At 47.4% G+C, this 12,130-nt stretch overlaps 1 protein-coding gene across 2 annotated transcripts in view; it reads right to left on the bottom strand.

The window, feature by feature from the left end:
- The window catches only part of LOC139059552 (uncharacterized), a 67,994-nt gene that overhangs the window by 15,810 nt on the left and 40,054 nt on the right, over nt 1–12,130 (bottom strand). Inside the window, exons 6-7 of one of the 2 annotated variants that reach the window (XR_011514195.1) lie at nt 3,346–3,559; nt 2,321–2,363 (exon numbers count right to left, since the gene is read on the bottom strand). Coding sequence is in view for 1 of the 2 variants with exons in the window: in XM_070537981.1 (XP_070394082.1) it covers nt 2,321–2,363 (43 nt within the window). In the remaining variant the exon portion in view is untranslated. The remainder of the gene's footprint in view (nt 1–2,320; nt 2,364–3,345; nt 3,560–12,130) is intronic. The other variant, XM_070537981.1, reaches the window with a different exon arrangement.

The following is a 12,130-nucleotide window of genomic DNA, read 5'->3' as shown; positions in this document are numbered from 1 at the left end:
TTGTAAACTTCGTGCTTCTATTTTTTTCAAACGTCTGAATTTTTGAAAATCCTTTTAACAAAATTCAAGCCCTAAATCAAAATTACACTTCCAACAGTCACTAGAATTTAACTTTTTCTCTCAAATGCAACAAATTTCATTAAAATCGGTCCAGGGGTTATCTCAGAAAAACGTTTTTGCGTTTTTACATGTATTTGAATAGGCCGCGTTGGAGTTGGGCCCGAGCTAAAGCTTCCTCTTAGCGCCGCCTACGTATATTTAGGCTCGCGCGTCCCGTTTGAAGTGAAGAAGCTGCGGCATCAGCAGCCGCATGGTGGTCCCGTTTAGTCGCTGCCGGATGTACGAATCGGACAGGCGTCCGGGTCTTATTCCCGTTGTTTAGCTACACGTCCAGTTCTGGGACTGCCGGAGAACATTGAGCTTATTTAACTCGGCAGCTCGCCTCAGGTAAGCTTGATACGCTTGAATCACTCTCGGACCAGTGCGAAAAGACGGGGGAGGCTACAACAGGGCAAGACAAGACTGCACTGTTTCCTAGAATGAACCAACACCCCAAACTTTAAACACTTCATACTTCTGTATTCGCTGACACCACACGTTGCAGTAAATTATAAATGTAATTGTTGATTTATAGCAAGGTTTATGTTATTCTTCAAAATTTATGGAAGTAAACCGCACATATCAATTTTTTAAGGTTTAAGCATACTTAACTCTCAATGTTCTAATATAAATCAAGAAAGTGCTTCCAAAGTTTATCCGAGTAAATAGGCAAAATGTGCTTAATCGATGCCCAACATTATTGTCACTTGATTGTCCTGTAAGTTTGCGCTCCATTAATCACTACTGGCGTGGTTATATTGATTAAGTATGATTAAATACTTCACACATCGTAACCAGCTTTCTCGACTTAGGTGTGCTTGCCAAACGCGTCCCTAAACGTCGTGTACATATTAAGCAATAAATTAAAATAAAATATGAAGCTATAAAATATACGTTGGCGCAAAAGGTGTGGCCCCATAACGTAAAACTATTTCGATCTGGTTTTATTCCAATCTCCTGACGTCAAATTTAAGTAACCGCTAACGCAAGCTTCGGACGGTCACGCGCAACTTTGTTTGAAGAGCTCAAGCAACCGCGTTCCTCGTTTATAGGAGGTGATTTTTTTTTTTATCTCAAAGCGAAGAGCATTGCCTACATCGAGCAGGCTGACGAGAGGCGAGAAGCACGCTCAAGTGAAGAGTGCTCCATTGGGGCCGAGCCAGCCCAGTGAAAGTAGTTAACCGGATGAGGAAAGTGGGGCCGGCGTCTGTGATGTGCCCGCTTCCCCTTAGCTTGTGGTGGGTTATAGAAAATCGCGGCGGCGTGCAACGGAACGTTAAAAATGCCACCATAACGAATCCTCAGCAAAGAATGGTTGGTAAAGGGATGTCGTATGCGTGCCGAAAGGGCTCGATAACGTTATACTGCCAAGGAAAAATGTTTATTATACGCAAATAAACCCGAGGTCTCCGGCATGTGTGAGTAGCCAGTGCCTGAGCGATCGGCGGCAGCCATCTTCTATTCCTTCCGGAACGGGGCAGTCTGCGGCTGTTCAGAAAAAAATTCGGCCTATCAATGCGGCTTTGGCACGAACACGTCACTTTGACACGGTGAGTTTCCGCGGTTTTGCGACGTCGCGTGACAGACAGGCTAAGTGGGCGCAGCGTGAGAACGTTTGATCAATGGCAGAGTATTATGGCGAAAAAGGCGTCGAATCAGAAATAATCACACTTCTTTCGCTCGGTCTAATCATGCATAATTAGTGTGCGCACTTCATATAAGATGGGGCGTTTTCGTGGTTTTCGTGACGTTGCGTGAGAAACAGGTAAAGTGGAGGTGGCCCGGAATTTTTCTGACCAATCGTGGAGTGGGCTGATTGCAGAATTGGAATATAAAACTTTGGAATAGCTTTACGTTATAGCGCCCGTTGTTTGTGAATAAAATGGCGCGTTCAAAAGCATGTAATCTTATTTCCTAATGAAATATGATTACAATAGCAGGCCTTTCACAAAAACTATACCTCCGCCAAGTTGATTAACCAAATGGAATAAGATATACCCACGTGTAGCCTTCCTCTTATTAGTGATGCTTCACATTGGTGGGATTTGCGTGCGTTCAGAGGAAGACCTCTTTTAGTCAAATTTATTCAATTTTTTTTATTTACACTTTACCACCTCACTTCACTAGCAACACGCATATCTTTGCAGTCGGTGCGTATAGCAGCAAAGAACGAGAAGAATAAATATAATGGGGACGACGCTTGTTATAAGGAAGTACTTACTCGTGGCGTCAAAATCATATGGCGGTGCGTAAGTTTTATTGCCCTGAAAAAAAAAAGAGAATACAGTAATGATCATCAATGAAATGATAAGCGCCGCGCCCGGCATTGTATAATAGTGCGCACTGAGCCAAACCCAACTGATTTTTTTAGATAATGACTGCATTGCTGTTATCTGTGGCACCATCCTCTGCCTACGCTTGTGACGAACAAGTATTCGCTCCTGACCTCCTGCAGTTTTGGTGACTGTCCAGTAATTTATTAATTTACTTAACAAATCTCTCTTCTTGTTTCATATTTATTTTTATATCTCATTATCTGCCTCTCTCTCTCACTCTCTCTCTCTCTCTCGCTCTATATATATATATATATATATATATATATATATATATATATAGAGAGAGAGAGAGAGAGAGAGAGAGAGAGAGAAAGAGAGAGAGAGACACAGAACAAGCAGTAACGCAGTAAACAGTCAACGTTAAGAGTAACAGAAGAAATTGAGAAACGTGCACTTGCGAAAGAATAATAAACCGTGGAGAGAGAATGAAAAAAAACAAAGAATAATAGAGCAGCTACAAAACAATACGAAGAAGAAACGGAATAAAACAAACAGGAAATCAAAGTAACGCAAGAAAAAAGCACATTCTTATAAACAACATTAAGTGACGAAGCATCGCCTGCCCTCTGTGTAAGGTCACCAGTGAAGAGACTACGACCTGACGTAACGACAGAATCCGATAACTTGTTCGCGAAAGCAGTCTGGTTACGGCTCCAATATTCTCCGGCATGATGGTCAGCCCATATTTCCACGGCGTCATATAGTGCACTGATAGCGACATCCACCACGAATCTTTCCTCAGAGCGCAGCTCTTAACAGACCGTTCCTACGGCGGGCGACGGCGGTGTCGGCGTAACCAAGCGAACGAGCGCCGAAAGAATGAAAGCGAACGCAGAGCCCAGCGGTAGATAAAAGAAAGGCCATCGTAAAGAGAGGAGGAGGAAAGAGCAGGAGGAGGGTGCAGTGGTACCATGAGGAGGAAAGCGGAGGAGGAGTGGAGGGGAGACGGCTTGCGCATGGGCTGAGTGGCCGGTGGCCAGGGCATCCGCAGCAGCGAGGGCGATCTCATCTGCACTTCCGAGGGGGGCCAGTGTGCCGGGAGGTGGGGAGAGTTACGCTCGTCCGCGGCGTCTGCTGCTGAGGTCAGTCCGCGGTACCATCGTTCATGACGGGGATCACTGCACCTGCAAGGGGCGATGGTGAGCGGCTACGATGGGACGCTCCCTTGGGTGTGGTTGCCGCTGACACTGGTGGCACGACTTCCCCGCGACGAAGAGCCGCTCTCGTCGTTGGTGGAACGAAAGCGTGAGAAGAAAAACTGTAGTGCCGCGCAAGACGGGCTCTGGGCTAACTCTGGACAGCTGCTCAGCATGCGAGCGACAGATTTAGGTCATTTTTCTTTAGTTTGTACTTGTTCACTGTATTAAGAGAAGAACATGGCCTATCTGTTAGGGTATTCAGCCTAAAGCGGCATTAACGTTGCTTGCATTTCCCCACACTATCCCGCAACTTTTAAAGCGATTAGCATTCATGTTTATAATCACGTACTTATTTTTATTATTGTGCCATGCAAACTAATCGTGTGGCATGGTGATAATTGTATGCGCTAGATGCGCTTCTCAAAAATGTATGCGTGCATATATATACATGTATTATAGATGCGTATAATGTGCGTATCGGTGTATTTGTTCAAGTTTATTCGCTTTTGGTATTTTTGCCCGTTTTTTCCTCTATTGGTATTCTAACAGTTTGTACGCTGCTTCTCACGCTCTTCCAGTAAAGCCCAATGTGGCTTTGGCAGGCCTGATTAATGTAGTATGTTTTCTAGAAATAATAAAGGAGTTCATAATTATTATTGTTATTCTCCGCCTACTTAAGCCTCTTCGTGTTTATCTACCTACCCTCTCACGCCACTGTGTCATTTTAAAGATGTCCTTCACATCTTTTTCAGGTGCTAGCCGGAATCGAATCCGCGTCACGCGGTTTCTTCAAGCACAGCAGGACGACGCTTCAGCGCTGCGTCACGAATGCCCGCGAGAAGTGAAGGATTAACTATAAATGTTAAGCACGCACTGGCATGCCACCCTTGTAATCTCGGAGGCCAAGCAAAAGCAGGGCGACTGCGCGGGCGCAGCGCTAGATGTCGCAGCGGAAAGTCAGAGCGGCTGAGATAATCTCATGGGCGGCGGCAATGGAAGAGAAGCCTGCTATGAGTAACTAGTTAAGAGGAAAAAAACTAAATCAGGAAAGACACAGTTTATGATAACTCACAGGAAAGCTCCTTGCTTTTCGAAGCGAGCGCAGGATGCCTTAGAACACGCACTTATAAAGCGAGACACAACAAGGAAGAAGAAGCAACGATGGAGCATGTTTTACTATAGAATGTGAAGATATCTGCCCAGCGGTCGAGTTAGGCACCTCTGGTCTCCTTGCAGCCTTTGGGTTCAGCGAGAGCAAGGAGAAAGTAAACATGTCCGCAATAGAGATCAGTATGATCGACTGGATGATTGGTGGAAGAAAAGTAGCGAAACACCAAACGGAGGCGTACAAAAAATGTAGTTCGCAATGGGGGTTCAGAAAGTTTGGTTATTGGAATTCATCGTGGGTATTTATTCTTCCTTTTATTTTAATTTTATTTTTTAACATGTTTAAGACATCAGGCAATATAATAACGAGAGATTGGTGGCGCAACCCACCACCCCGTTCCAAAGGGGAAGCCTATAGCATCCATCCACCCGGGCTCCGGCTACAGTAAAACGGCTCAAAGATGACGCGTGTCGGGTGGTCGCATTAACGTGTGGCGCCATATTGCTTGAACGCTAATCATCCTGACGTCGACAGTCACTGTGAGATAAATTCTGCCGGAATTTTTAAAATGTTCTCTTTAAGAAAATTTGGGCGATATTCTGGTGAACGAACGGAAAGCGCACAAGCTCGTACGAGCGCGTAGCCGTGGTGCAATGCGGTCAGCACGGCCGCGATACGAAGCAAAACTGCACAGGTTGCAGTAGCGCTGGCAACGCCTGAACGTACGGTTTCCTGTCACCTACTACCTGGTTGGGCGCTGATTGGCGAGCGCCGAGCTTTTACGCTAGCCTTGACTCAAACTTCTTTCTAAGAAGTGTTCCACGAGCAAGGTAGTTGCCGCGACAACAATGTTTTGTTTGCGCATTACTTGTAAGCGGCCGGTGGATTCCTCAACAAGGGCCAAGTGAACAGCATCTGCAGTCAGCTGTTCTCTTACAAGTGAAAAATAATTGGCTGCGGCTAAAGGTATATCCGACGTCTCCCTCCAACTTTCTTCAAAGGGACATTAGCTGGATTTGCCAGTGTTCTTATAGTACGACTGACGCTTATCGTTGGTTTCTCCATGTTTCACGCTAGGGTATAGGTCGGGCATAAGCACGCTGAACAGCTACATACACGTTTCTTTCGCGTCAGCAATTATTCCGTGTGTGTCGTGGTCCAGCGTGCCTGTTTCGGCGCCGTCCGCGCAAATCAGCATGGTCATGTAGGAGGTGCCGCATCGGCTTCCATAGCGTTGCTGCGCGCTTTCACAGCAAAAAAAAAAAAAAACGCATTCCATTAGGTGCCCTTCGACGCGGTACTATGACAACATGTGCTTATCGCAAACGGAGCAATGCCGCTATCACCGTTCGCTATACCGGTCTAATAAATGAGTGGTGGAGATCCGTTTGTGTTGCAGCATTTCGCAATTGCGATGATGTCGAAGTCGCAACTGGAATCCACAAAAATAACGGAAGCGTTAACTAACGAAAGCAGGGAAACGCAGCTCTTCTCCGTACAGTCAGCTCCGTTGACCGCTGTTAAAGTTGCCTTTAGTGTCCGTTCGCGAACAGACGCGAGTGGCCTTTCTCGCATCGTTTGCTTTGTCGCTTAAAGCAGTTTTTTCTTGACGCCAGTTACGGCGTCGTATAAAATGTCATGGCTCTGCATACGTTTAAAAGCATTTTCGGCCGTGCAAGTAGAACATACACACTTCTAATTTGATGCTGCTTCTTCTACTTAACGCGGTTGCTTAGTAGCTATGGCATTGCGCCGCTCATCACGATGTCACGGATTAAAATCCCGGCAGTGGCGCCGGCATTTCGGTGGGGGCGAAAAGCAAGAGCGCTCGTGTCCCGTGCATTGGGGACACGTTAAACATCCCCTGGTGGTTAAAATTAGGCCGGTGTCCTCCACTACGGCGTGCCTCACAATGAAATCACGGTTTTGGCAAGCAAGGACCTAGAATTCATTCATTCGGCTATGTAGTGCAGTGAATGCTGTATAGATGGGGTTCTGCGCAAACGTCATCCAGAATGCATGTACGGTAGCTCACTTCGACGGTAATGAGTGCCAACGCGGCTGAGTGCTCGCTTTAATATCGAATCATGCAGTGGATGCTTGTGTTCAATACATTATAGAAAAACCATGGGTGTAAGCATGCAAAATAAACACGGACAAGGGAGGAACACCGGACAAGCGCTGAGCTTCCAACTACCAGGGTTTATCGTGCGCATAGACAAATATACGTATGAAAAAATAGGGGGTAGAGGGTTTGCTAAGTAGTTGGCAGTCAACGCTCGTCATGTGTTCCTCCCTTGTCCGTGTTTATTTTGCGCTGTTTACACCTATCAATTCATACCAACTAGCTCGCATTCATATATAACCCTTTAAGTTGTAGACAAATTGCGGCAGAACGCATCTCACGGTGACTGTCAACAGTAATGCGTTAGCATGGAATTGATAGAGTTTCAGCGTGTTTGGTATTACGGTAAACGCAAGTGAACTGGGCGTTTTATTGGATGGCGGAGACGCAAACGTGAACGACCTGCGCGATATAGTCGTCTGGTGACACAGAGCTCAAGTAGACAAACACAGACCTAATATTGCAGTAAGCAGGTGTATTCTATTTCGTTGTTGATGTAAATTCATGGCGTAATCATATTGAAGCCGACAATTTACATCAGCAGCAAAGTGAGATACACTTGATTGCTGCAATATTCACCTTGTTTGTCTGGTGTTGAGCTCTGCGCCACCAAGTGGGGCCACCTGCCAAGCCATTCCCGTTTACGTTCCCGCCTATCCGGCGAAACGATCATGGAGTCCGCCTGCGCGTAGCGGAATACCGGACAAGCTCAACCTGTCTAATATAGAGACGTAGCATATTGCCACCGTCGAAACGAGGTATGTATGATGCGTGTACTGCAGCGGGACACCTATTTCAGGCTTCCCTACGAACACTCGGTGCCATCTAGGCCCGCGACCGTGAAACCTGCGCGTGGCTTCAGAAATGCATGGTGCCTGAGAAACGCGTCATGGAGCAACCGGGCTCCTCTGTCGCGTTTTCTTCTGGACACGCTGCCGTGAAGTCCGCGCGTGGCCTCCGAAACTAAATGCATGGCACGCCGGTGCCTGCGAGAGCTAAGAATTGTTTCCTCGCTTGCTGCACACTAAGTGGTGTAGTGTTATCGGTTCTCTGATCTAACCAAGCACTCGTGTGCGCAAGCTGTGACGTCATTGAGTAAAAGGGAGAAAAAGCGGCTGTCTAATAAACACGGGGCTTTTTGGGTTCGTGGCTACATCGGAGTGGCGTCAGTCTTTTGCTTGCATCAGCGCTCCGGCAGCGCACACGACATGGTGTCAGAAGTGGGACACGAACCCATGCCGCCCACACTCGTGGACCAGAATACTCGTTGACCCAAGTTGACGAGAGGTTCATTGAAGAGCGGCACATACGTAGTACATTCAAAGCGCAGCTCGCTAAAGCATCGACGCAAAAGGTGTTCATTGAAACGCGGCACATACCCAGTGCATTTGTGCCGCAACCTGCTAATGCGTTGGCTTCCTGTCCTTGAGGAACCCTAGCGACGTTGTTTTGATTCCACTCAGGATCGGAGAAATTTAAGGGATATTATTCGTCATTGTGGAGCGACACGTTGCCAGTGGCACATACCTAGTTACCCGAGTCGGCATCAAATACGTTCATTCAAGACTAGCACAGGCCGAGTGGCACATACCCAGTACTCCAAGTCGGCGTCAAAGAGTTTCTTCGAGCCATTTCACACCATATTACAACACTACAGACTACAGCGCAGGAAATATCTCCCACAGCACGAATCTCTCACGTGTGCCGGAGCAGTTTCATGGAGGCACCTACAGACAAACACCTTTCCGCATGGCACACTATTTCTCGCCCTCTACCCCACACAATGCCAGCTACAACGCCCAGATTGCAATGCTCCGGCCACGCTCTACCACGCCACATGTGTGTGCCATCTCGTGCGCGCGAACCCTACAATCCCACACCCTACCACACAACAGTAGTAAGCCTCGTTATCTAGCGTCAACTCCGTGCACCAGCTCGGCCTGGTCGTGAGAGCACGCTGGGCGGCAGCGGCCCATGGGCTTCTAGACTCCACCCACGCCCAGGGCCTATTGAAGGACTGTGCTGGTTCATTTTATTTTATTAAATATTTTTTCTCTATCTCTATCTCTCTCTCGAGCAGCGGTACCTACTTGCACTCCTGTGTATATGGTGATCCTTGTCGGCGTAAAAGGTTCGTTGAAGAGCGGCACGTATGTAGACATTCCCACTTGGTCAGTGATCCAAATTGGTTCGATGGTTGGTTTCGAACCCTGTTACCTCAGCCCAGCAGCCCGATGTACATACATACATACATACATACATACATACATACATACATACATACATACATACATACATACATACATACATACATACATACATACATACATACATACATACATACATACTGTTACGATCGGCCTGCAGGGGCACTGAACTGCAAACCTTTCACAGCCCGCTGCAGTTGTTTCGATCGACCTGCGATGTTAGCGATCTTCGGAGAAGCGACCTTCGAAGCCTTCCCGGCACGCTGCGACGACTCGCTTTGTAAAGACAACAATGGGCCTCCTCGGACAGCCCGGTGGCTCCAGCAAGGCTAGCCACGTTCGGCGGGCCGAGTATCGTTCGTCGATTCGCTGTCGCCTTCACGGTCTACTTGGAGCAAGAGAACTCCTGGAAAAGGGTGTTTTGCGGTGCTTTCTCACCGGCTCCAGAAGTCGTCACAGTCGATGGACAGACGCGGCGGCTTGCTGCGGGGTCAGCTCTAGGATGAAGAGGCGCCTGCTTGGGTCAGGCGTATCAACCCCTGTCTACGACGACCAACTCCCCTCGGTGTGTTCAGTGAAATCCAAGGTGCGGAAGTGAGTGTGTGAACCCTCCCCTCCAAAGGCGGGTCGACTACGATGACTTTGAACGCTCCCACTGGACGAAGCTTGAACGGCAGTTTTCCCTCACCGAGGAATCTAGGGAGGACACAGGGTTTTTAAGCAGCCGTTTCTGGCTGTTTGGTGTGCTTTCTTTTCACTCATGCTAGACTGATGAAATGTACCGTTCACCACCCTTCATGTAGATTTTGTAAATAAATCCAACATTCCTCGTTCTCGATGAGAACAAGTCCCTCTCTTCAACAACGTCTTTAGCGTGGATGAGTCGGACGATGGCATGGGCCAGCTACCACTTATTTCAAGCCCGACCCCAACTCCTACAATACGTACGTACGTACGTACATACATACATACATACATACATACATACATACATACATACATACATACATACATACATACATACATACATACATACATACATACATACATACATACGTACGTACGTACGTACGCAGCCTCAGGAATGAATGAATGTTTGATGTTTAATGGCGCAAGGGCCCGGTATGGTCAAAGAGCGCCATCTTTCCAGCCTAAAGAAAGTGCATGAAGTACCCTAATAATGCCAACGCATTAATCAAGGTTAGAGCAGAACGTTGGTACAATGCGGACTGTAATTGGTTTTCACACACGCTGAAATCAACGAAAATAATGCGGCAGAAAGCTGAACAGCTCGCGGTCGGTGGTTAATTTTACAAGTACAGAAAACCATCGCAAGTCGGCCGTATTCCTAGCGTCGCGGTAAAATCTCTAGTTGCTACGCATAAATACCTGGGTTGAATACCAATTCACTATATAGTTTGTTTTATTGTTTTTTTTGCGGCAGTTGGCTTGACGTAGCGAAAGCCTTTTCACCGCCTACATCTGGCCAGGCAAGACGACAGGAAGCAGTGCACCATCACATCTGCCGGACTGCCAAACACATCGGACCGCGTGACCAGAGCAGTGTTGCGTGTGCCGAGGTATGCGTGGCCGGCAGGAGGTCTGGACCCCACTTCATGCAGAGTCAGAGACGAGGAGAGCTTTCTCGGCGAAGAATTCTTTATACAGTATGTACAAGTTGGCGTGGTTAACAGGAGAGACGAACAGAGCAGTTGCAAGCTGCTTAAATAACACTTCCCGTTCCCAGATTCCCCGGATGGTCCCTAAGGACGAACATTTTCGAGAGAGAGAGGGTCCGGGCAGCCTCCGTGGTCCCAACGCCGCTTTCAGTGGCCGGCGCCTCCGGGCACCGCGCTGCGCCGTCAGGCCAATCTGGCGGTCGGTCGGTATGGTGTGCCGGGCAAGTTCAATGGCCCGGCATAGGACAAAGGGAACAATCTGCAAGGCAAGATGTCGAAACATAGTCCTTGGGTGGTCGGTAAAAGGGTTGCCCCTGGGCGCCGCCGCACAAAGGAGGGGGTGGGGCGCATTGCTGTCCGCACGAGTAGGGGCCGAATAGCAGTCGGTGAGCCGGCGGCCGCTTCCGTCGTTGACGCCGTGCAGCCGCGAGGACACCCAAGCCGTGCACTTAGTCGTCATGTGCCCGAAGCGGGCACCATGTGGGGATGAATGCTGCCTCCACGGTCGACACACCACAGCACTGGCCTCCCGTCAGGCAAATCCCAAGGCACAAACATAACAGCAGTCATGCGTTTTAGTTACTTGCGCCGTTCTTGCATGCGCTACAAAGCACAAGTATAAAGACAAACCAATGAATATATGCTTTTCCGTGTGTCTCGACGGCGCGTTTGATGTCGTTGTCGAGAGGCAGGTAGGATGCATTGCTTGTTGTCATTTGCCATTATCATATACAAGTCACGAAACATTTTTCTCCCATGTTAGAGACACTGCCAAAGAAAACAAAATACAGAAGGGTGCACACATGTGTAAAGGTATTTCTCGGGACATGCGCTGTGTTGTAGCAAGTGTATAAAAGTGTCATGTTCTTTCCAAATTAAAACTTGCGAGTTGCGCCTTGTTTGTCTCATCGTTCTTTCTTGTGTCCGTGTCCTTTATGCGCAAATTGCACATACTTGTAGACATGAGCTGGGGTCGTATAACGTAAAACTATTCCATTTATTTATTTATTTATTTATTTATTTATTTATTTATTTATTTATTTATTTATTTATTTATTTGTACATATTGCGGACTAACATCTTGGTCTAAGCAGAAGGGGCGAAAAAAGAACACAGTCAATGGTAACAACAACAACAACAACACCTAGAGTACAATACATTACAATGTTAATCACTAACCTTCTAATTCTCCCGTGGTAGCGAATTCCAGTCTTTCACTGTTTTGGGAAATTAACTACATTTGTAGGCGTTCGTTCGTGCAAACACGGGTGCTAATGAATGATCATTTTTACTACGCGTAATGGTCATCAGGGAATATTCCTATCCCTTGATGTCACATGTACGTAACCGCTTACACAAGCATCGGGCGGTGACCCGCAAGGCCAGCCCAGTGAAACGCTCTGTTGATTTATAGAACGTAGCCTTTGTTTGCTTTGA

The sequence above is a fragment of the Dermacentor albipictus genome, chromosome 1 (assembly GCF_038994185.2).
Source record: "Dermacentor albipictus isolate Rhodes 1998 colony chromosome 1, USDA_Dalb.pri_finalv2, whole genome shotgun sequence".
NCBI lineage: Eukaryota > Metazoa > Arthropoda > Arachnida > Ixodida > Ixodidae > Dermacentor > Dermacentor albipictus.
This window is presented reverse-complemented; position numbering and strand designations above follow the sequence as displayed.